This window comes from Juglans regia, chromosome 16 (assembly GCF_001411555.2).
Source record: "Juglans regia cultivar Chandler chromosome 16, Walnut 2.0, whole genome shotgun sequence".
Taxonomy (NCBI): domain Eukaryota; kingdom Viridiplantae; phylum Streptophyta; class Magnoliopsida; order Fagales; family Juglandaceae; genus Juglans; species Juglans regia.
In genome coordinates this window covers 7,993,853-8,019,479 of record NC_049916.1, presented here as the reverse complement: position 1 = coordinate 8,019,479, position 25,627 = coordinate 7,993,853, and the positions used below count along the sequence as shown (strand labels likewise).

Here is a 25,627-nt window from a genome sequence, read left to right as displayed (position 1 = left end):
AACATCATTATCTCAATGAGTTTGCAAAGTAGATTCTTGTAAATGTCGAATGGAGTTCTTCTGCAAGTCAAAAAACTACAACATGACATTGATGGTCTGCTAGAAAGAGAGCATTTGAAATGGAAATAAAGAGCTAAGGTGACATGGCTTCAACAAGGGGATAAAAATACAAAATACTATCACCTATGTGCAAGCCGAAAAAAGAAGAGGAATACCATTTCGAGAATAACTTATGAGAATGGAGTGAGTATTTCAGATCCTAGGCAAATTGGGAAAGCCTTTAAACAATACTATAGAGGTTTGTTTACAACCTCTGAGCCTTGTAACATTAAGGCTTCTCTCAATGCAACTGCCAAAAAGATCACTCAGCATATGAATGAAGTGCTTCTACTACCTTTTAGAAAAGAGGAGATTGAGGATGCAGTCTTCCAAATGGGTCCATACAAAGCACCTGGTCCAAATGAGTATAGGGCCTGTTTTTATCAAAAATATTGGTCTGTGGTGGAAGATGAGGTATGTGAAGCTATTCTTTCTTTACTAAAATCAGAGCAACATATGGCAGCTATAAATTTTACATACCTAGTGATGATATCAAAGCACAACAATCCAATGAACATTACTGAGTATAGATTAATAAGTCTATGTAATGTTCTCTATAAAATCTTCACTAAATTGTTGGCCAATCGCTTGAAGCAGATTCTTCCTTCAATCATCTCACAAAACTAGTGTGCCTTTGTTCCTGGGCGCTTAATTTCTAATAATATACTGGCTGCATATGAAACACTTCACACAATGAGAACAAAGCTACATGGACAAAAGAGTTATATGGCACTGAAATTGGATATGAGTAAGACTTATGATAAAATAGAATGGAAATTTCTCAAAGAAGCCATGCTTAAGATGGAGTTTGATGCAAAGTGGACTGAGCTTATTCAAAGATGTATAACATCCTCTTCTTTCTCAGTTTTACTCAATGGGGTTCCTCAATAAGTTTTCAAACCTACAAGGGAATTAAAACAAGGATGTCCCCTATCACATTTTTTATTCATTATCTGTGCTGAAGTGTTAACTGCACAACTTCAGGAAGCAGAACAGAAAGGACTAATCTCAGGAATTCCACTAGCAATGGAAAATATTAGCATCGATCATTTGTTCTTTACCGATGACAGCCTGTTGTTTTGTCAGGCAAGTATACAAGATTAGGCTTGTTTAAACTAGATTCTCAGCTGTTATGAGAAGGCCTCTGGATAGAAGCTTAACAGGGAGAAGGCTTCTTTATTTTTTAGCAAGAATACCAAGCAACCAACAAGGAATTATATCATGCATGTAGTTGGGTCAAGAGCTTCTTCCAATATAGAGAAATACTTGGGATTGCCATCTCTTATAGGCAGGTCTAAATTCAGAGCTTTCCAAGCAATAGTTGAAAAAGTGAGCAAAAGAATATAAACTTTGAAGACTAAATTCCTTTCACAGGCTGGAAAGGAAATATTGATTAAGGTGTTATCCAAACCATACTTACATATAGTATGAGTGTGTTTTTATTACCAAAGCTCTTGTGCAATAAGCTCAATACAATGATGTCAAACTTCTAGTGGGAATTTCAAGATAAAACTGCCAAACTCCACTGGGAAAACTGGGAAAAGTTTTTGGTGGGCTTGGATTTAGAGGTTTAATGAGTTTCAATTTAGCCTTTTTGGCTACACAAGTTTGGAGGATACTCACTAATCCAACATCACTTGCAGTCAAAATATTCAAGGTAACTTACTTTCCTCATACTTCTATTCTACAAGCTAAACCAAGATCAAGGCATTCCTTTACAATGAGAAGTATATGTTCAACAATGAATATTGTTAAGGCATCATATGGCGAGTTGGTGATGGAAAAAAAAATAAAAGTATGGCAAGACAAATGGATTCCAAGGGCAAGATCATGTACCATTCAACCACCTGTGAAATTACTGTCAGGATCTACAGTTGTAACAGATTTAATTGATCATCAAACAAGGTGGTGGAATATACAACTTTTAAAAGAGATTTTCTGTGAAGAAGAGATTATGGAAATTTTAAAGAAACCTGTTACACAGACAGCTTCTGAAGATAAACAAGTTTGGAAAGACACTTCAATGGATGCTTCTCGGTTAAGAGTGCCTACCATCTTTATAAACAGAATCAAGAAATCAATAAAGGAGAATCCTAAAAAAATGTAGATCATAGAGAGTTGTGAAAACAGATTTGGAACATGCAGACTACAAATGTTGATAAAGTTTTCATATGGCATGCATGCAATGATGCTCTAACTACCAAACATAATTTATACATAAGGAAAATCACCACAGAACCTTTATGTCCAATTTTCCAGATATCAAATGAAACCTCGGGTCACCTCCTCTAGACATGTCCATCTGCACAAGATGTATGGTTGCTAGGAAGCAGGAAACTTCAAAGAGCTTCAACTACAGAGGAGGACTTTGGGTGGTGTATATTTATGCAAGTGGTTCAAAGAATAGGCCAAACATATATTAGTCTATTTGCAGAGATAGCAAGATCAATGTGGGTTAGAAGAAACAAAATGATATTTGAAGGTAATTTTTTGCCTCCCTCAATTCTGTTCAATCGAGCTACACAAGCACATGAAGAGTTCCAACAAGCACAAAGACAGAAATGTAGTTCAAGACTAATATCAAATCAACAGGTGAATACAACTTGGGAAGCTCCACCACCAAATTAGCTCAAAATGAATTGGGATGTAGCTATTAGAGAGGCAGGTAATAAGATAGGAGTTAGAGTGGTGATAAGAGACAGTGATGGGGATGTACTGGCTAGTTTAATGCAGCCTTTATCCTTTTGTTCACAACCTGCTCTTTCAGAAGCTAGATGACTAGTTTCAGCTATAATTTTGTGTAAAAAAATGAGTTTGCAAAATTTTTTATTTGAAGGATTCAAGTCAGGTTGTGAATGCTATGAGACAACACAAACAACAACATGAGATGCTTAGCTGCCTAGTGGATGATGTCAAAACTATCTTGGCTGATATAAGATGAGAAATAAAACATGCCAAAAGGAATGCAAATAAGGTGGCACACCAATTGGCTCAGCAAGCTATTTCTTTGTGTACTAATTATAGACATTGATCATATAAATCCATGTATATTATCTCTTGTAATGGCTGAATGCCAAAGAACAATTTGATACAATGAAGGGCACTAGTTTCAATATATATATATATATATATATATATATATATATATTAGGTGCTTTTTAATTTTTAACCTTAATCTGATACCATTGACATAGTATATCTTACAATTACAAAAGATTAAAAAAAACATATTTATACAGTTCTAAGATTTATAAATCTTGTACACTTAAAAAAAATCGGCAAATCTTAAATCTACATAAAAAAAATAAATTTTTAATAGTAGACGCCAATTTTTTCAAAGAAAATTTACATGATTTGTATACGCGAAAATTGTATATAACATTACAATTAAAATATTAACTTTATTTGATTTTTCTCGTTAAAATAAAAATAAAGAGTTCTGCTACTGGGTCATCTAAAACTTATTGTTTAGATGGCCAAAATAAAACAAAAAATTATATTTAAACCCAAAAGGCATCCAAAAATATAAAAGGAAGAAAAATATAACTTTAAATTTCCTCTACCCTTTAAATGTTTGTATTTTTAATTTTTTTAATAAACCACGTAGCAACCATGTGATGCAACGTCAAGAGGCTATCTAAATCGTAAATTCCAAATAGCCAAATGGTATTATTTAAAAATAAACATTGTAACATAATGTCTAGGCATTTAAATGAAATGTGCATACAAAGAAATTTTTTATTTTATTTTTCTATTAGCGAGGGGTGTGACTAGTCCGATTCGGTCTGGTTTTGGAGAACCGATACCGCACCGGTTACACCCCTAAACTAGTACTTCTGATTTTACCGGTTCGGTCCGATCTAATTTTTTCGATATATATAGTATATATAATATAGTATATTATAGTATATAATAATATAGTGATAATATATTGTAGTATATTGTAATATATATTATAATTGTATTATAGACTATATAGATATATTATAATGTATAAAATATTGATATATTAGTATATTATAATATATACTGATATAGCATTAGTATAATTATTAATATAATATACTATAGTGATATAAGATTTTAAAATTTAATATTATATTATATTAATTAATAATTTATCATATAATACAAAATTATTTTATATATAATTTATATATAATATAAAAAATTAAAATATATATATATAAATCGGTCCGGTCCTATTTGATTCGATATTAAATAAATAAAAATTAGAATTAGATCAATTTTTAAAAAAATAAAATCACTGCCGACATAAATTTAATGCCGAATCAAATCTATCAGTTCGGTCCGGTCTACACGTTTTTATTGCCCCTCCAGTGTTAGCATGTATGCTGCATTACGGTAAATATAATTTTGTTTTTTATTATAATTTTTTTTGTCCCAATTTGGGTGTTAATCTTTTGCAGTTCGTGAGAACAGTAGTTGGGCAAACACTGCGCCTTGCACTTCCCATCTTCATCATAATTAGTCTTCAATCTCCTCCTTTTTCTCTCTCTCTAGAACCTCTCTGTTTCTCTCACTCCACGATTCATAAACCCTAGCTTGGCCAAATGGGCTCTGAGGGATCCAGGGTTGTCGGTGAGCTTTGATTCTTGTTCATTAGTTTTGTCTTTAATGGTTTGTTCCATCTGAATTGGGCATCCTTGCGATTTTTTTATATCTTTTTGTGCTAGTTTTTTTGGTTGGATTTTTATTGGCATTCTCTTCTTTGTTGCCGTGGCTGTTACATGAGGGGTTTTGGTTTGGTTTCTATCGGTCTTTTTCGGAAATATGGGGTTTCATTTTCCCTCTCCCCCCCGGTAATTTGGGTTTGAAGATTTGATGGTTTGTTGAGTTCTGGCGCAGTATAGTATAGCGTCTTAACCCTTTCGGTAGGTAAACTGGAATAAGAACCCACTTTGGTGTCGTAATTACAACCCCCCGTAGGCCTTGTATGATATATGAGTACCGTGTATTGAAACTCTTTGTTTTCTTAAGAGATATGGGGGGTAGTTAAAAGAAATTGATGAGGAATTGTTAGTGCTGAAGTTTTGATTGTGTTTCTTGTATTATATACTATTACGGACCTTCTCAATATGTGGTGATTGGTTCGACTGTGTCCACCTATAAAAGTGGGAGAAGCACTGATCAAGTGAAAGGAATAAACGTACAGACAGCAAATAAGAAAAGTATGGAAGCTGTGATCGGTAATGAAAATCGTATCAAATTTTTTGATGATCACATCTACGGAAAACAATGTTTAGTTCTTTTTCTGAGTTCTGCACGATGGAGCCTAACATGTACTGAAAGAACAGAATGCTTATGTGAAGTACTGAGCGATAATGTGGAATTGAATACAGATATGCTGGCAATGATTTTTCATCATGAATGCCTCATCCACTTTGTTTTTAGGATAAACTTGTCTATTACGGGTTGGTTTTACTTGTATACACCTTTATGGTGATGGCCATTTGATGTGTTTTCTATGCTAGTTAAAATCTTTATACATTAGATCTCCCGTGCTTTAATATTTTATTTTATTTTTTTTGCTTCTGAATGGTAATGATAATGGATTTTGAGGTTGATACAAATATTTTTATTGCACTAAATTAAACTAATATGTTTATTATACAAATTTAGATAGGTGAATTCCAATCGATTAGTTTGGGTTGGAATTAACACAGTTAGGTTTAATGGATTAAATTATAGATACTTTGTGAAAAAAATGAAAAGCTGAAAAAATTTTAGTCCCACTGGGGATGTATGTACTACTCCCCCTTCTCCTCTCTCTTCCTTCTTCTTCAAAATTTGATATTGCATTTAGCATTATCAATATTCTTTTATGTCTTCATCTGCCTAAGTTATTGATACAAATTGGGCATGTCCTTGCTAGACAGCCTGGACTTTAACATTGTGATCAGTATGCGTTTTCTTTTATTTACTTTCAATAAATTCTATTTCTAATGTGTCCTGAGGATAAGAAAAATTCCCAGAGTGGAAAATGGTTAACAAAAGTGATTGTTCAAGTCGACTTGCTATGCAAATATATAATGGACCATAGACTTGTCTATATCTTTGAGCATGAGTCCAGATCACACATTTTGTTAACTGTGTTATTGTGGCACTCTCTGGTTAACTCGGCTCCAAACAATTCACTATGGGTTAGTTCCTGCATTTAATCTTACATTCATAGCAGAACTATGGGTTGATGATCAGAATTTTTCCTACTCTGCGGAGAAACAAGGTTGAATGAGTAAGGAGATGGCATTTGGTGGCTTAGTTTAGGCCTTCTAAGATTTGAATCTATGGATCTCATCCCACCCTTAATAGCTAAAAATGGGAATACATGGCCTCTTGTAACTAACTTAACGTGCTAATGTGATGATAGCGATCAATATGTGGCAAGATCACCATGGCTGATAATGGAGACACTAGTATCAAGGGAATCTATTCCTCTCTATTCTCTTTGAAGTAAGAATGCTTGTGAATAGATAAATTCTCTTCAGTTTTTGCCAACTTTGGGAGCTAAAAGATTCTGGTATTTCTTGAGAAATGGTGTAGATTTTAACACACAAAATATAGTAGAAAGTACATTGGCAACCCCACTTCGTTTGGGAGAAAACCAAAACAAAGGAAACATTTTACAACCTCTTTGTTGGATTACTTCTGCACCACCCTGTCACTTGCCACCTCCTGCATGCACTAACTCACAAAACTTCCATCATCCACGTTGCCTACACTTTCTCCCGACTGCTCAAACTGTCCACTTAACATTTCTGCAGAAACTCCATCATACACATTGTCTATACTTTCTTTGAACTGCTCAAATTGCCGACCTCTTCTGAATGTGGCCATGTGCCTATATTTCCATGATGTTATCTTACTGCACAAATCTCATATTTAGCTTCCAAGTCATTTGTAATCTATCATTTGTCCTCCCAGGGCCCCATGGAATGGTTTCTTTTGTAATGTTGGGCTAGCATGGGTTATGCCTGGAAGGGAGGGTGGGGTGTGGGTGTCTCCAAATGTTTGAAAGTAGTATTGTATCTAAATAAATGGACCTGTATGTGGTTGCCACAGTTCTTTTCTTTAATTTTCCTTTTGAGAACTGAAATTAATGTGTAATTTCACAATATTCATAAAACAGTATAGCTACTATCTCATTGGAAAATCTAGTGTTGGCATTTCAGGATATAAGTATGGTTGGGTTTTTAATTATGCGATTGAAATTTGTGGTCATTGCAGTTCCTAGGAATTTCAGATTACTGGAAGAGCTTGAGAGAGGTGAAAAAGGAATTGGGGATGGAACTGTTAGCTACGGAATGGATGATGCTGATGATATATACATGCAGTCATGGACAGGGACTATTATTGGTCCGCCCAATGTTGGTTTCTTGTTTCTCTTCTCTTCTATTTTCTTACCATTGTCTCTATGTAGTTTTCGTATATGAATAGGTGTATGACATCAGAAAAAGTATATGAACTGGTGTGTGAGGGCCGCCTTCCTTTCTCAGTTATTTTTGGAATTACTATGATTTTTCTAGTCACTGATGACAATCTAGTTGAATTTAACTAGTAACTATTAACATTTTGAATCTTATACTGTAAAACGGTGGGTTTTGTAGTGCTTTAGACAAATGTAAAACTCTTGCACTTTTAATGGCTGAATTATCTTTACAGATATGCTTTAATATTGAGTATACTTATAATCATGCTGCCAATCAAATAGGTTGTTCAGATTGTATTTTAACAATAGTTATGCACATGGTCAAGTAATAAGGTTTGGTTGCTGGGAATCTTAGGTTCATAACTCTTATAGAAGTGAAAAGTTAAAAAAATGAATGTCATTGTGAATCGTTAAGATCTCTCTTTTGCAGCTTGACAACACTTGGATGGTTTTTTCTATCAGAGCTCAACTTCCTTGCTTTCAGCTTTCTGTTGTGGAACTTTCTACTTAGTTGACTTCTCACTGTTATATGTAGTCACTATCTGTAATTTGTAGCAATCATGAATGACACATTTATGTATTAATGGCTGATAAACTGTAAAAGTCAATTGTTCTAAAGCAGTGGCTACTAACTTCCGTGATACATATTGATAGTTAGGTTCACAACTTTCATGTGCTCTTAATTTATTGTGTTGGTCATATATAATTACCATTCATTGTGGTAAAAAATTTTGACCAAACCCACGCAAATTTTATCTTTCTATCTGAAGATCAATTAACCTTCTTGCTATTTGCTCCATTATAATACAATATCTATTTATCTTTTGACTTAACTTGAATTTCTTGACATTAGCCTTTTTTGATCTTTTTTCTTTCTCCCAATTTGAGTACTAAAAATGTATAATCTCAGGAAAATAGATTTGTATTAAGGATAAAGAATGGAGAAAGAGGCAATAAGGTGCAAAAGCATCAACATTGGAAATCTATTTGAAATCTCCACTTAGTTTGAAACTTCCATTTCTAATCCAGCCCAGGTGTCCTGTCAGTTATTTTAATTTTGGATGTTATCCTTGCATGTTACATTCATCTTGAGATGGTTCTAGAATGTAATTTTCACACGTGTCCAAACACACTAGTATTGTTAGTTACAATATGGTTGTGAGGGGGTTCACCTAGAACTGAAGAGTGGTTCGGATTTCACATTCAATTTCCTTCACTTTGAATTTATGACCTGATATTCACTGATCAACATTGCAAATGTCTAACTTTCACCCTTATAACTTAAGTAGCAGTAATTGATGTTTTGTTGATCATGCTGCTTTCAGACTGTTCATGAAGGGAGAATTTACCAGTTGAAACTGTTCTGTGGGAAGGATTATCCAGATAACCCACCTTCAGTTAGGTTCCAAACCCGGATAAATATGACTTGCATCAATCAAGAAACTGGAGTGGTAGGTTATATGACTCTTTTAAGGCAATTTATACTGTCGTATGATTGAAGAGAAGCTTATCGATGGTCAAATTACCAGGTTGAACCTAGTTTATTTCCAATGCTTTCTAATTGGCAAAGGGAATATTCAATGGAGGATATATTGACTCAACTGAAGAAAGAGATGGCATCTCCCCAAAACCGGAAGCTAACTCAGCCCCCTGAAGGTATGTCCATTTTACATTTGATTTATGAATGCTGGCTTATCTTCTTTGTCTTTCATCTATAACAATCTCATGAGAAACTTGGGCAAGAAAATAGGGGGAGGGGGTTTGATTTGCTTTAGGTTTTATTGCTGAAGAGGGGTGATGTAACACCCCCTTCCCGTAGGATAGAGATATTACCAACATTTAAAACATAATGCCCAGTAAAGAGATTCATATCCTGAATTACCTCATTTATTGAAATTCATCAAAACGCTAAAACTGAATTGAACATGATTGTTTTGGAAACTGAACGAAATATAAAGAAACATAAACTAATCCTATGCATGACATAAAAGAAATCTAATTCTGGTGATAAAATCACTTATTCATTCCTAAGTCTTGGTACTAGATCTATTCCTGGCCATCCAGCTCTTCATCATCATAGACATCATTTGCGAGAATCAGACATGGAAGAAAACAAGAAACACACAAAAATAATGAGTTGAATACTCAGTAAGTAGTACATCGTATCGTAAAATATAGTCCTTGCCTAACATACAATTCATTCCTAGGATACCCTTCAGAACGTACATACAACTTCATGAATTACAATCAAATACGTAACATGATCTTCTAAAAGACTTTACATACATATATCATCATAGATTTACATGGCACACATTTTCATTATTAACATAAGCGGAAGCATATATAAACAAAACATGTCATTGTGAATGCATAACATCTTGGTTATCTTGTATTAACATGAAGTGAAACACGCTTGTGTCCGTGTTTCCACCTATCTGGCATGACATGGAGTGAAACACGCTTGAGTCCGTGTTTCACTTAACTTGCATAACATGGAGTGAAACACGCTTGAATCCGTGTTCCACTTAACTTGCATAACATGGAGTGAAACACGCTTGAATCCGTGTTTCACTTAACTTGCATAACATGGAGTGAAACACGCTTGAGTCCGTGTTTCACTAAACTTGCATATCATGAAATGAAACACGCTTGAGTCCGCGTTTCATTTAACTTGAATATCATGGAGTGAAACACGCTTGAGTCCGTGTTTCACTAAACTTGTGGTTAACCACGCTTGAGTCCGTGGTACCGTTACATTTCTTATCTTTCTTAATGCATGAGATTTGATTAGGCTTCATGAACATCTCTTAACATGGCATAATCTTGTACATGGTATAGCGTAACATGACATGGCATGGCATATTCTTGTACATGGCATATTCTTGTATGATTTAGCATGGCATAGTATATCGTGATATTACATAACATGCTATGAATGTTTTATGACGTTCCAAGGCATACATGATCCAAGCACTACTTGAACATGGCATACATGGTTTAAGTATTACACAAACATGGCATATATAACCTAAGCATTTCATGAACATGGCTTGCGTAATCTGACTATTACATGGCATATTTGACTTTGAACTACTACTACAACATTTCATGGCTTTCATGTGAATTTAGTAACATTAAATCAATCAACAATAAATTCATTCACTCAAGCATAATCTCATATTTCATCAAGATTGAAAAGTAAACTAACCTTGACTTGCCTCTTAGTGTAGCGTAGTTAACAATCATAAGCACATCACATTTTTATACATAATAATAATATTCACCATACGCATTTATTAATATGATCATACTATTTACCTCTTAGCGCTGCTTCCTGATTTCCAACTTGTAGCGCGTTACCTATACGAGGTACTAATCGTCACTAACTTTTCAAAAAAAATGTGTCATAGCATTCTAAATACTTAAAATCATATATAATAATATTATTCAAAACTCATAACATGTTCCTTAACTTCTATTTAAATTATAACTTAATAATTTTATAAAATCTTAGTTAAAAGTCAATTGGAATATTAACTAAATAATAGACTCAAAAGATACTTACAAAATATACTTTAAAATTTATGCTTTAAAATCCTTTAAATACTTATCTATAAAAATAAGTATATGACTAATATATTTATTCAATTAAAAGCTTCGGCCTACATAATAATCAGCCCAATTTAAACCTTAGGCTCGCATGAAAACAACCTACTTAACCCAATACTATAGTTTCTGAAATAACTAAAGTCCAACCAGATTTATAAACCAGTCAAGATACAACTAAGTCCAGTCCCAATAAAACTCAGCCTAGTAGAAAGGGTATTTTGGGAAAACTGAAGCAAAAGGAATAAAAAGGAAAACAGGCTTACGGGAGAGAGAGTTGCGTGATGCTCACCGAGGGAGAGCAGTGTGCGACGGCGGCTCTGGGGCTGGGAGTGATTGGCGACGTGACTGGGGGATCCCTATGGTGGTGCGACACCGAGAGAGGGAGAGAGAGAGAACAAGTGAGAGTTTAGAGAGAGATGGGTTTGAAACTCAAATAACCGAAATGGAGGAAGGTGGCGCGCGGCAGCAGGGGCTTACCTGAGGGGGTGGGTTCAACGGGGTTGAGACGGCCGGCGTTTTCTGGCGCCGAGGGTAGGGCTCCGACGTCCGAGGGTGGTCGGTGATGACTGGGCAGCAAAGGTTTAAGTGGAAAAGTAAGTTGTTTCTCTGTATTTTGAGGTGTGCATCACAGAGGTTTAGTGAGTTTCTTATAGGCGACGGGAGTAGACGACGTGAACTCTTAGGAGATTGGCTGAAATTTGAAATTGCCTATAATTTAGGAACCGACTCTTTCGTGGATATAGTTTCTGAGAGGGTTTGAAGAGTTTGAATTGGAGTTGATCACATACCGGAAACCGAAACTAGCACGGGGACTAAGTGGATAGAATATTCGAAGTTTTAAAAGGAAAGGAATCACTAAAACGATCTATTTGTTATCACAAAAATCTAAAATAAATAAATAAATATAAAGAAAATAAAATACCAATAAATAAATAAATAAAATACTAGTTTTAAACCCTAAATTTAGACCCGTATGTTACAGGTGAGCCATCCTAATTGGTTGATATAGTTACCAACCATTATTGAGTTGTGGTACTCTGGTGGACTTACTGAGAAAGTGTAAAAAGAGATAATGATGTACTAAATTTAATTTGAAGTTGCGTTAAACTGGTTAGGGTAGTATTAACATGTGTCTCCAGTGTGTCATTGGAGCCTGTTTGGATTGCTACCTGCTTACGAAAGTATTATACTTCTTTTATGCATCTCTGTGCCCAATGATGTCTTATTAAGTAGATCATGTTTTGCTTGATAGTTCCAAGCATCGTCCTTCTCTAAAGGGGAAAGTACAGACACACGCCTAGGGATATACGAGTGCCATTCGACAGATGAATCACTTTTTGATAGTTATTGTAGCCTGGATATCAGGCATGAACTTCTGTATAGGGCCTTAGTTTTATAATGAGTATCTAAGGCGGCTGGGAGGTACAACTTGCATCAAACTTGTGAAAGAAAACTTGCTGCGCAACTGTGCTAGGCTCCTTTCAAGTTCCTAATTTCATGATCTAGAATGCAAGGGCATTGGAAATTTGATATCTGCAGGACAACTTAGAAGTTTGGATGGTTTTCATAGATTGAAAGTAGTAGTACTGCTAGAACCATTTGTTTGTGGCAATAAGGCTTCTTGAATTGGAAACAGAGTGATGTTACCACCATTGGTTTTCTAATGAAAAGGAGGAGTATGGGAAGATTTGGATTCTATGGAATGTAAACGTTAAGCTTGATTTGATTAAGCCCTCTTCTCAATCCATTACTATTGTTTTGTTTTGGCTTTTGTTAATGCTAGTTGTGGTTATTTCAACCGAAGGGAGCTATGGAATGAATTATGTGAACTGCAAATTCATGGACTTCCCTGGTTGCTTTTTTTTTTTTTGGGGGGGGGGGGGGCTTCAATATCTCAAGATTGAGTGCAGAAAAAGACTGGAGGGAGTCCAAAACGTTGGATTGCTATTGGAGACTTTAACAGCTGTGTTTAATCTTGTGGATTGATTGAGTTACCTTTGAAGGCTCTAAATCCTCTTGATGCTAAAAATCAAGACTGGGGACATTGGATTTGGGCAAGGCTAGACCGTGTGTTTTGTAGTGCTCTGCTGCTGTGGTAACATATCTGTAAAGTATCTTCCTAGTGTCTGTAACAGTCTGTTCTTATGGACCTTCTTAGCTGCTTCTTCTCTTGGTATCGAGAAAAGATTGAAGCTTATGGAGATCTGTTCTTCCATTAAGGCTCTACCTGGATAAGGAAGGAATATTAATTTTTGGCATGATGATTGGTCTGTGCTAGGAGATTTCAAAAAGATAAGGAGATTTCAGAACCCAAGTTCCTGTTGGAAGTTATTCTCATCTGGTGGGAATGGGGCCAGGTTAATTTCAATGTTGGGAGTTGTTCTTACTACTCAGATATGTTCTCGTTCCTATTACCTAAGGTCTGGAACTGATGTTCTCATTTGGAAGGCAGCCAGAGATGGTTGTTTTTGGATAAAATCAACCTGTTGTTTGATCAGATCTCATGGTCAGCAGGTGCTATGTACTTGCAAGGATATCAGTGATTATGTGGAGATGTTTCAATAATGGCCTTCCTTTTGATGCTAACAATAAAAGCTGTCATTTTTTCCTAGCTTAAAATGTGATTTCTGTCTATGTCCTGATGTTGAGACTCCTGGATCATATGCTGAGTTTAAGTGAGTTAGCTGCCAAGATCTGGAAATATTTTTCATTGTGGCTTGGGCTAAGATGTTTGGAGGGACAGTCATGGTATGACGTGATGAGTTTATGGTTTAACTAGTCAAAGCTAGTTCTAAGGGATGGTGAACATAGGATGATGACTCTCTTCGTCAATCAATTATGCCTAATTCCAGCTCTTCTCGCCGGAATTAATCCCGTTCTTTTCTCCCTCTACAGATTTTCGGCTCTTTATGCCGGAATCATTTGTCCTTCTTTCGTTATACCTAACCAGAACTCTTTCTTCCTGTTAGTTTCCTCTTTTTGTTTTTTTTTTTAGAGGTGGGTTCAATGTCAAGCTCCAGGTGTTTGAAGGTCGAATCGAAGACTTTCATCTTCTCAAATGAGGGTGGTAATATTCGTATTACAAAGAGAGGAAGAAGGTGGTCAAGTGCATTTTTTCAGTGTGTCGTCAGCGACATGGGTGGCAAAGGTGATGGAGGAGTGCTTGGCGCACCCGTGGCGTGATCGTTTCCTCATAAAGGTGCAGGAGGAAAAGAAAGTTATTATCATTCAACGTCTTGCTACTCCAAGTGATCGTTTCTTGCAATTGGATGAGTATGGGAACAGTAGAAAGAGGGCTCCTTGGTTGTCCCTGAAGGCTTGAACGGCAGAGGTTGGGGGGACTTTGTGTTTAACATCTGCTTGGTGGCTGGAATCAATGTCTCTATTTTGGTTTATGAAAAAAGAGCACAATATGCTCACATCGATATTGTTCAAGAACAACGTAGGGAGGGGTCCAGAGGATTTTAATGGTGCCTCTTACGTGTTGATTATGAAGATATTAGCATGCCCCCCGATTGACAATTGCTCAAACGATGTGGAGGGTGATGTTCGAAGGAAGGGGAAGATGATTGTTGGAGCAATTCAAAATGGTTTGCAACTCTCTTCGAATGTGGACAAGTGTCATCACATGAAGGCATGCAGGGGTGGCGGTTCGCATTCTGTGAGTATTCCGGCTTGGGAGAAGTCGAAGGGATGTTGTTGTGGACTGCCAAAGCTCAGTTGTCAAGCATTTTGGAGAAGATAAGTGGTCAGATGAACAAAATTGACTCGGGCCTAAAATTGGTTGTGGGCTTGGGCAGTGGGTTGATCGGCCCACATAACTTAAGCTCTTCCTCAGCAAATGGACGTGGGCCTAGGAAGTAGCTGGACGTGTTAACAGGTTGGGCCTGAATGAAGGTGTTAGATGTTCTATCCTGAGGCCCGCTTCCCTTACGTGGTTGGCCAAAACTCTATCTGAGGCCTCTTCAGCTGGTACGAGCGTCAACAACACTCAATCACCGCTAGCAGTCACTTTGGTCACCATTTTGTCATCACAGAATAGGTCTTCGGTTGCCGGTGACCCTCCAACTAGTAAGTTAGTACAGATTTCTATCTCGAGTAGGGCAAATAACGTTGGAGAGGCTGCAGAAACCTCTAGAGTCGTGCGATCTAAAGCCCTTTCTGATACACATGTCGTAGATGATCTGATACACATGTCGACAAATCATACTTCTCATTTACCCTCTGGTTGCCCGCAATTGTTCCTCTCAGCTTCAGATGGGCTAGATGAGGTCGTTGTCATTGAAAATGAGAAGTAATCTCCTCTTTTGAACGTCGAGGAGGTTCCTTCAAGGGTTCTCTGCACTGTCGGAGGAAGATAACATGGTGTTTTCAGCTGATTGGTCTGTTCAAGAGCATGATTTGTCGCTGGTATGTACGGGGACATAGGTGGATTCTACTTTTGATGATCTGGGTGATATGGGCGACGAGCCTAGTCCTATTTGCTCACTACCCCTACCTCTCCCTTGACCTGCTTTGCATTCAAATTGGGTATTATAGAAGGTGGATGAAATTCGTGACTATATAGGGATTTCATGTGACGGCTTCAAAGAACAATTTAAAGCTCTTCTTATTGCTATCGAGGCAGGACAACCTTTTTTGGCTAGATCCTCCTTGAAAAAAGAAAGGGAGCTTAAGAGATTGGCATGTTCTATCAATTATGATGTAAGGGAAGGTATTGCTAGTAGAGGAAGGCATAAAGACAGGGCAAACAGCAGTGATACACGAAGCCGAAGATTCTTTCTTGGAATGTTCAGGGGTTGAATGACCTGTGTAAGCACCTTCGCATAAGAAATTTGATTCGGGAATGGGAAGTGGATGTCATTTGTTTGCAGGAAACCAAACTGAAGTTCACTGACAGAAATATTAGAAGAAGTTTGTGGGGCTGTTCTTATGTGGGATGGGTTATTCTCGCTTCGTAGGGGGCTTTGAGAGGTATTATTTTGATGTGGGATAGGAGAGTTGTGAATCTGGTAGAAGAGTATGTTGGGGAATTTCTTGTAGCTTGCTCTTTTAAGAATGTGGATGATGGTTTCAGGTGACGTTTTGCTGGTGTGTATGGGCCCGATGTTGATAGTGATAGAAGATTTCTTTGGGATGAGGTTGCTGGCTTGTGTAGTTGAGGTGCTTCTCAACGAAGGAATAATGCCATTGAGGTGCTTCACTCGAAAGGTAGTGTCCTTATGGATCGTCAAGATATTAAGGATCACATTTTTCATTTTTATGAAAAGCTCCTTACGGAGCAATATTCATGGCGAATGACACTTTGATCCTTTGTGAGTCAAATTCTGATCACATTTGTTCATTACGGGCACTCTTGTTATGTTTCGAAGCAGTATCTGGCTTAAAGGTGAACTTGTCAAAGTCTAAAATTGTCCACGTAGATTTGGTCAATAATTTAGGGGATTTGGCTGATAGTTTGTGTTGCAAGGTCTCCACTTTGCCTTTAAAGTATCTTGGTCTTCCTTTGGTGGCTCCTTATAAGTCTATGGCAATTTGGGACTGGATTATTGAGAAGAATGTAGATTGGCTGGTTGGAAAATGATCTATTTGTCCAAAGGGGGAAGAATCACTTTAATCAAGAGTACTTTATCTAATATCTCAACCTACTTCCTTTCTTTATTTCCTTTGCCTGAAGGAGTGGTTAATTGAATGGAAAAGATCTTTCGTGCTTTCTTGTGGGGTGGTTTGGAGGATGAGAAGAAATTACACTTGCTCAAGTGGGACAAGATTTGCACTCCTTTATCTTTGTGAGGTTTGGGGATTAGAAAGCTGAAAACTTTCAACAAGGAACTCTTGGGGAAATGGTTGTGGCGGTACCATCAAGAAGGGGAAGCTATTTGGAGGAAAGTTATTAATGTCAAATATGGGAGTATTTGGGGAGGTTGGTGCTCAAACAAAGTAAGAGGGGCATATGTTGTGGGAGTGTGGAAATTCATTCGTAATGGTTGGGGGGAGTTCTCCAGAAATTTCAGATTTGAGGTGGGTAGGGGTAACCGGATCAGATTTTGGCATGACTTATGATGTGGGGATGAGGCCTTGAAGAATACTTTCCCTTCCCTCAAACAAAGATTGCTTCCGTGGCCTGATTATATGGATAATATTTCTGGTCTCACTCAGTGTCAGTAAGCTTTATTAGAGATGTCCGGGATTGGGAGGTGGGACATCACTGATTTTTACAGCTTGCTTTATGCTCTTAACATAAAATCAGGAGGGGTTGATTGATTACTTTGGAACCAGCCCGGTAATAAGAAATTCTTGGTTAGATGTTTGTACAAGGTCATGGCGTCTCATTCTTCTACTGATTTTTTTCCTTGGAAAAATATTTGGAGATGCAAAGTGCCTCTCAAGGTGGCTTTCTTCGGTTGGTTGGCTTCTCATGGGAAAATCCTTACTATCGATAAGTTGAGAAAGCATGGTATCATTGCAATGGGTTGGTGTTTCATGTGCAAAATGTGTGGTGAATCGACGGATCACCTTCTTCTCCATTGTGATGTGTCGAAGGTGGGATGAGGTTTTTTCTAAGCTGGGCATTGCTTGGGTGATGCCCAAGAGGGTGGTGAATCTTTTGGCCTATTGGAGAGGGATTCAAGGCAATCGTCAAACTGCAGTCGTTTGGAAGATGGTACCTCTGTCTTATGTGGTGTATTTGGAATGAGAGGAATGGGCGCTGTTTCAAAAGTAGAGAACGCTTGGTGGGAGGGATTAAAGACTTCTTTTTTCATAGATTGTTGCTTTGGGCTTCGATTATTCTAATGGATGGGTCTAGTCTAAATGACTTCTGTGTTGTTTTTCAGCTTTAGTTTGTAATTAGGTATTTTTCTCTTGTATATTTCCTGTTTACTTGGATTATGTGTTAGGGACCCCAGTCTTGTCCTTAACACTAAGGTCCACGAGCTTGCCTTGGTGAAGATGATGACCGAGTGATCTTGCCAACTTGTTTGGCCTTCAACAAAGGAATGGTGTTTGGGTGATGGAATGATGAAGATGATGCACTTGGGTAGGCTCAGTGTTTAGGCTAAGGCAAATCAATGTGGGTGGCAAGACTTGTTCTTGAGTGTGGTGCCAAGATGATGGAGGCTAGGGTTGAATGGGTGAGATGAGGCTAGGGTTACGAGTTGGAGGCAACTAGGGTTGCTTTGGACTATGGTGGGATTAGGGTAGGCGTGGTCTTGGAAGATTGGCTTAGGATTATGGGTGTTTGATGCAATGGGAATGGCTTAAGGGTTGCCTTTGATGTTTGGGCCACTTGGATGGTGATTAGGGTAGGTATGGTGTGGTGTAGTGTAGCTAGGATTTTGTGAAGTGGCTAGGGTGGATTTCGGGATTTGCAAGAGTTGGCTTAGGGTTTGAGTTTAGGATGATGCTAGGGTTTGGGAATGAGATGAAAGAGTGAGGCTAGGGTTTGGTGGCTAAGGTGGGCGGATTTGGATTGACTTGGTCTTAGAAAGATTGGCTAGATTTGGTTGGGTATATGGGAAGTTTGTAAGATGGAAGAAATCTTTGAGTGAAGAGGGAAATTTGAATTTGAATTAAGATGACAACAATAGTTGACTTAAGAGTGATTTGAGGAATTGAAGAGGATTTGCAATTCCTTAAATTAAGGGATTGGAATTGAAATTTGAATTTGAATTTGAATTGGGATTTGAATTTGAATTTGAATTGGAGGAAGTTAAGATTCCTAAAAGGAATGAGTTTCCTTATAGAGCTTTGAGATGGGCGGCTAAGGTTTATGGTGGATGGCTTTAGGATGGCCGAATATGATAAGTGGATGATATGGCTAGGGTTTTATGAATATGATAGATGAAAGGCAATTATGGAAATGTGAACTAATATGGAAAGTAGGGCAATACTAGGGTTGGCCGAATGATGTATGTGGTAGTGGAGGCTATGTGTATTTCGACTAGGGCAAGGTGTATGGAGGGAACAATTTATGGTAAGTTGACAAACTTATGGAAAGGATGACAAACACTATGGTGGTCGAGTATGTGGTATGGAATGGATCGAATGAGCAATGGAATGGATGTACACCAAGAACAAATGAAGAACACGATGAACAAGTGATAAATAATCAAGAACAAAGTGAACAAAAGATAGTCAATTCAACTATGATTCACGAATTGCATATAGATGAAATAAACCTCTTTAATAGATTGAACCACACATATTCACGAATTGCAAGGTGTGATCCTCTCTTAGGGGATTCACGTATTGCACCCCAAAGAGCCCAAGTGCCTTAGTACCGAATGGTGATCTCAAGAACAAAATAGTCTAACCACTAGGAAATTTGCCAAAAGATGTAAATGCAAAGCCTAAGGGTCCTATTTATAAGGATTACAACTTGAAAACCCCTAATAGGTTCATTGAAAAATAAATAATTAAATAAAAATTAATAATAAAAAATAACATGGTTGGCATGGGCCAAGTTAACCCATGGCATGCATGAGCCCATGGGTGGGCTAGGCTGGCCCATGGCATGGACCATGGGCATGGCTGGCATGGCTGTTGGCATGTGGCTGACATGCCCATGGGGTTGCTGTGGGGCTGTCCAGCCTTGTCATGACATGGCCAGTGGCTTGACCATGGGTCACAAAACATAGGGTCCTACCACTATGTATAATTACGTGGTTTAATAAATTTCTATATAAAAAAAAACAAGGCAAAGCAAGCTCTCTGTTTTGAGTTGTGGTTGGCTTATTAGGTGGAAGTTATGGCTAAGGCATTGTTCAGCAAGAAGGGAGGCTAATTTTGGTACTTTAGTTGGATTGATTGCTCAGATTATATGCATTGTCATTGAGATAATTACCAAGGTGCCAGAGGTTAAGAAGTTTGGCAGTGACCTGTCTAAAATTCATCATCTTGGTATTTCTCAAATTTCTTGCAGACAACCTCAAGTTCAGATTTTCAAGTGGCAGAGACCCTTGCTAGGATGGGTTAAATCTAATGTGGATGGAAGTTGCCTAGGGAAACCCTGTTATTTTGGGGGTAGAGGTTGGGGTTTTGTTGGCTACGTTTTCAACTCATTATAGCCATGGTACTAATTCCCGAAGTCATGGCTGTCCTAGATGCCTTGCGTTTTTCTTTTTCTTTTTTGACGGCAATGAGGAATCCTGGAGACTGTGCAAATGCAACATGTCTTTTTGAATTCACTGGGAGGTTCTTAATCTATGGGATGATAGTCCTATTGCAGTTTCCAGGCTGAATTTGAAGATCACTCATGTTTTAAGAGAAGTGAACAGCATAGCAAATTTCTTTGCTAAAAAGGATGCAGTTTGCACTTTCCAAAATGCTCTTGAGCTTCCCTTTGTAGGGATGTTGTAAGAATCAGAGGGCAGGAAGTTCTTGTCTATGTTGTACATAATTTTGCTGGAGAATTTGCTTATTGTACTTTGGTTTGCTCTTACCATTAAAAGAGGATTTATATGAAATGATTTTGAGGTTTTGATAAAATAAGAAAAAGACAACTTTCAAGTCAAATGGAGATTATCAGTTCCGGAGGGACCAACCATTGCACATATAGGTGAAGGTGTAACATAGCAGAAGGCCACAGCTTTTGTGAGTGTCAAGCACAATATGGTACGATATGCCACCTGCATAAATTATAGGGCGGAATCGTATGTAGGTCTGAGCGACTCTCGCTCATTAAGGGTAACTCAAGCATGAGCAACCACCCCATAATTGATTAGTTCGGATGGCTTTCCAAAGTAGAAGCCATGTTTATATTGATTTAATTATATAATTAGTAAGCTTTTATTTCTCGTTGATAAATGTTTTATATATAGAAGTAGGAAGTTAATGTGTGGATGTATATTCTTCAGGCAATGAAGAGGGAAGGATGGATCAAAAGGGGCTCGTGCTGAGATGCTGTATTATGTAAAGTCAGGTGAGAGATGAATGAAAATGATAATGTCAATAAACAATATGCATTGGATGATTCCTATCCATATTTCGTAGTCCAATGTATTTGAAATTGTAATTAAGGACCACTCTAATATGGAACCTTTGGAGCAGTTTGAGAGATTGTCACTACTTCCTTTTCTCTATGATGATGTATTTTTATGGTGTAAGTTTGGATTTTGCTATGCCCGAACCTTGAATTTTGATCATATTTATATTTATATATATATATATATATATATCTCTCTCTCTCTGGGCTTGATCTATGGCGGTTTCCGTACATTGTGCATCCGAAATTACAATAATTTTTGTTCTTTTGGCTAGAAAAGGCAACAATGAGATTGCCATTTTAGTAAAAGATAAAAGGGTGGTGACATTGATCACAAGAGGCACAGCAAATAAAATAAAAAATTATCAAGTATTTTTTAAATATTTTTAAAAGATCTTCAATCTAAACACGCCTATATAATCTGTGGTAGATCTAGAACTGATTTGGATAATGTGATGAAATGAGATGGTTTTAGATGAGTTAAATAAAATATTATTAGAATATTATTTTTTAATATTATTATTGTTTTAAGATTTGAAAAAGTTGAATTGTTTAATATATTTTATGTAAAAATTTAAAAAAATTATAATAATAATAAGATAGTCTATTTTCTCGTTCTAGCTAGTTATTTTTGTAACTATCAAGAAAAAAAATATAAAATAATTGAACGATTAAAATAGGAGGTTAAAATGGGAGGGATGACTTGGCATTTGATATTTTATGTCGGGAATGTTGATAAGAACAAGCAATAAGATTGATCGCATTGAAAACAGCTACTAACACCAAACAAACAAAACAAAAAACAAAAAAAGGTCACTTCATTAGTTGGTAGTGGATAGACATTCAATCACGCACGCAGTTAGTGATGGACATAAAAATATCTATCAGGCTCCCCCGCCTTCTTTTCTTCTTCTCTTTTCCTTTTCTTTTCATTCTAATTGCTTCCTCAACTTATTCTTAAACAAAAAAACAAAAAGAGAGAATTTCTTTGAAGAGGTTTTTTTTTTTTTTTTTTCCCAAATTATGTTATTTACCTATCTAAGATTCTAATTACCTATCTACATCCTCAAAAGAAAAATGTTTCGTAAAATAAGTTAAACCCAATTAATTACTCTAAGAAAATATATCTCTATATAAGGATCAAATCCTCCACAAATCTAATAAGATCTCTCTATAGACTCTCCACATAAGCTCCCTATGTAAAGACTCCACCACAACTTCTCAATGCTTAGACGAAATCTCTTCATTGTATTGTGAGATATGTGAGACCATGAGAAATTATAAAATCACCTATCATAGTAGATTTCGCTTCCAAACAACTCGTGAATATAGTCATTATGTCAAATCACGTAAATTTTTGTATCTCTATTTATTTATTTTTATTTGATATTTATTTTATGGATGAACGCGAATAGAATCGGATCGACACTCGAATCACCATCGTGAGTCGGAAATTATTCTTTTTTTCCTTCCGGTCTGTTGTTTTGTGCGAATTTAGGAATTAACAATTCTTTTAGGTAAAAAATTGTAGACAAGAATTAAACAAAAACAATTTCAACTTAAAATATAATAATTTGCATAAAAAGAGAGAATATAACCCAGATGCTATATAAGGAAAAGGTAAAGAAGATAGAGCAAATTAATTTTAATTAAAAAAAAGGAAAATGAAGTAGGCTTGGATTTCTTGTTGACACGATTTTTTAAAGCTATAGATTCGATTTGATTAAAAAACAACCTATAGCTTTGAAAGAAGATAACAAAAAATAAGTATTTTACAATTGTACTTTTAATTTAGTCTTTTTGTTTTTGTTTGCTCACCCAATCTCCAGCAAACGCTTACGTACTGATGTTTGATTCACAATACTTCAAACAAAAGATAACTAGCTTTGAATAAAATAACTTTAACATCGCTTTAATACTCTTTCGGGGAAGTTAAAAGTGAAAAGGTACAGTAACAAAGTTAAAAGTACTCTCTATTTTAGAGCCTCCACATCAAGGACGGTAGTCGGGTTGGGTCGAGCCGAGCTTTAGATTGAGGAGATCGGCTCTACTCAAAAAATTTGAGCTTGAATTCGAGATTTTTATCTAATCTTTTTTATATTTTTTTAACTCAGTTTAGTGAGCTAGGTTTTCAACTCGAGCTCAATCAAAAAAGAGATCGAGTAGAGTCAAGTCAAGTCAAAACCAACGGGAGTTGTTTATTTTTTAATTTTTAAATAAAATTTAATAATTAAGAAATTAGATAAATAAAAAAGTAAAAAATCTAGATTTAATGAAATTCTTATAACTAACTACTAGATCCTTTATTGAATTAAAAATTTTTAAAATCTTATATATAATTAATTTGAACTAGTTGATATTTATTCATAATAACCATATATTATATGCCTGCACAAATTACTAATACATATAGATAATATGATAGTATCATTTCATATATAGTTCCTACATATTAATATATGAAATTATTAAATCTTACCGACTAACTATTGTATAAATTATAAAATAACTATGAAGTGTATTCAATATATAGGTACAAGTGACTAGGCAGAGTAATTATGTTACATACTAAAAATTATTTATTCTTGAATGAATCAGATAATTAAAATTACAAAAACTCATTATTTTACAACCAATATATAAACTCTAGGGGTACTACCCGCACCTCTCGGGTGGACAGCTCCCGACCCTGCATAGGTGAGAGGGCAAATTGGACCCCCAAGCCACACCCCCCGTGGGTGGGTGCCCCCATCCAGATGCTGGGGGCGAATTGGCCCCCCAGGCCGTCCTCCCCTCGTGGGCTTCAATGGGCCTGTTGTGCCCAGAACTTATTTCTAAGTCATTTTTGGGCCCATAACCTATTTTTGAGCCAATTTTGGCCCAAAATTTGTTTTAACGTTTCACTTTAATTGAAATTGTATAAAATATAAAATATAAATGTTATCTTTAAATATAAACAAATCTAATAAAATTGCTAACTAATAATTCTAACCTATTACAAGTAGTATAAACTATTACACATTAATATAAAATTATTACAAATTAATCTAAAAATATTACAAATTGTCAAATAGCTTGAATGAATAACAATGTTACACCAATTAAAATACATTTACAAAAAAGAAAATAAAGGTAATATCATGTAGAAAGCATTTGAATTTTGGAGTTTCCAAGTGACATCATAAATCCTGAAATAAAAAAAAATGAGAATATGAATAATATGATATCTCGAAAAGAAAAGAACTCCAATTATGAAAAAATAATAAAATTCTTAATATATGTACAAACTACAAAGAATTAATTAACAAAGCTAACAAACTAATGATGGTGTATCAAAGTCAAATTGCGACCTATGTAGATTGAGATGGAGCCTATTTTTCCAAAGTTGTCCTTACAACAATTGAATTTGAAATTAAGTTTGTCAAATAAATATAATATAATCTGTTAAAAGAAAAAAAAATGAATTAAACGTGATTACTGCTTCCAGGTTTATCAACATCATCCTCCTCATAGCTATCTGCAAAGTCTACCACCTCCCAAACTTGAATTGACTTCCCTTTAATCAAATTCTGATCAAAGCCTCCATAGTACTATGAGACAATGAACTCCGAAATGGATCAAATATGTGTCTTCTAATGCTAAATGCAGACTCTAAGACTACGGTAGAAATATGGATGACCAAAATATTATGGGTTATCTCTCTAAGGACGGGATACTTGATGGCATTTACCTTCCACCAAGCTAGGATATCAAATTCTTCCACGTATGGGTGCAATTCTGTCACCAAGTATCTTTCCAAGTTCGATTGGTCGTCTAAATCCTTCCAAAGTTCGTTGAAATTGCCAACCCTCATACCTCATGCGTTTTCGGCCTATCGACTTCAGCAGGAGGTGATGTGGTGAATGGTAGAACCTCTATATTAACCCTCTGAATGCAATGAACTCATCATAAAGGGAGTCCTTAACTTATAACACAAGTTGATTCGTCCATCCCTTCCCGCTAGTGCTTTCCAAGTCATACACCATTCCATCAATTTTGTACCATGAGTCAAGAACAATAGCCATATATAGCGAAACGTTGATCCTACTTACATCTTCCCAATATTTCTCATACTTGGGCTTCATGCTCAATGTCATAATCTGTAAAGTAGGATCAACACTTTAGCAAATTTCATCCAATGCTCTTTCACTTGAAAAACTTGTTGATAGTATTTATTGGATGTTACATATAAAAAATGGTGCATGTCACCTCATAAAAAAACTCCAAAGATTCTATAAAAACTCGGATGTTTTTCCAATCATAATCGTTGGGCTGCCCTAATCTCTCTTCGTCTTCATCAAAGTGGCAGACATAATATATATCATTATCACCCATGGCATCAAATTTCTTTCTATACTATTCGACCGTTTTCAACATCAAGAAGATTGAGTTCTATCTTGTAGAAACATCAAGACACAACATCTTCTTACATTTAATGCCCA

The 25,627-nt window shown here is 36.2% G+C and overlaps 1 protein-coding gene across 1 annotated transcript; it reads left to right on the top strand.

The window, feature by feature from the left end:
• The first annotated feature begins 4,460 nt into the window (after positions 1–4,460).
• Positions 4,461–21,324, top strand: LOC108980955 (ubiquitin-conjugating enzyme E2 variant 1A-like). The gene is made up of 5 exons (XM_018952020.2): positions 4,461–4,701; positions 7,348–7,487; positions 8,875–9,000; positions 9,079–9,205; positions 21,019–21,324. Exons 1-5 carry the CDS (start codon positions 4,674–4,676, stop codon positions 21,075–21,077), a joined length of 480 nt encoding a protein of 159 aa, XP_018807565.1. The 5' UTR covers positions 4,461–4,673; the 3' UTR covers positions 21,078–21,324.
• Positions 21,325–25,627: the final 4,303 nt, after the last annotated feature.

Bases quoted from the DNA above. Each gene is read 5' to 3' on its own strand.
- LOC108980955 (XM_018952020.2), top strand. From the start codon at position 4,674: ATGGGCTCTGAGGGATCCAGGGTTGTCG. The intron at 9,001-9,078 runs GTAGGTTATATG...TCAAATTACCAG, and splicing joins TCAATCAAGAAACTGGAGTG to GTTGAACCTAGTTTATTTCC. The intron at 9,206-21,018 runs GTATGTCCATTT...TATATTCTTCAG, and splicing joins GCTAACTCAGCCCCCTGAAG to GCAATGAAGAGGGAAGGATG.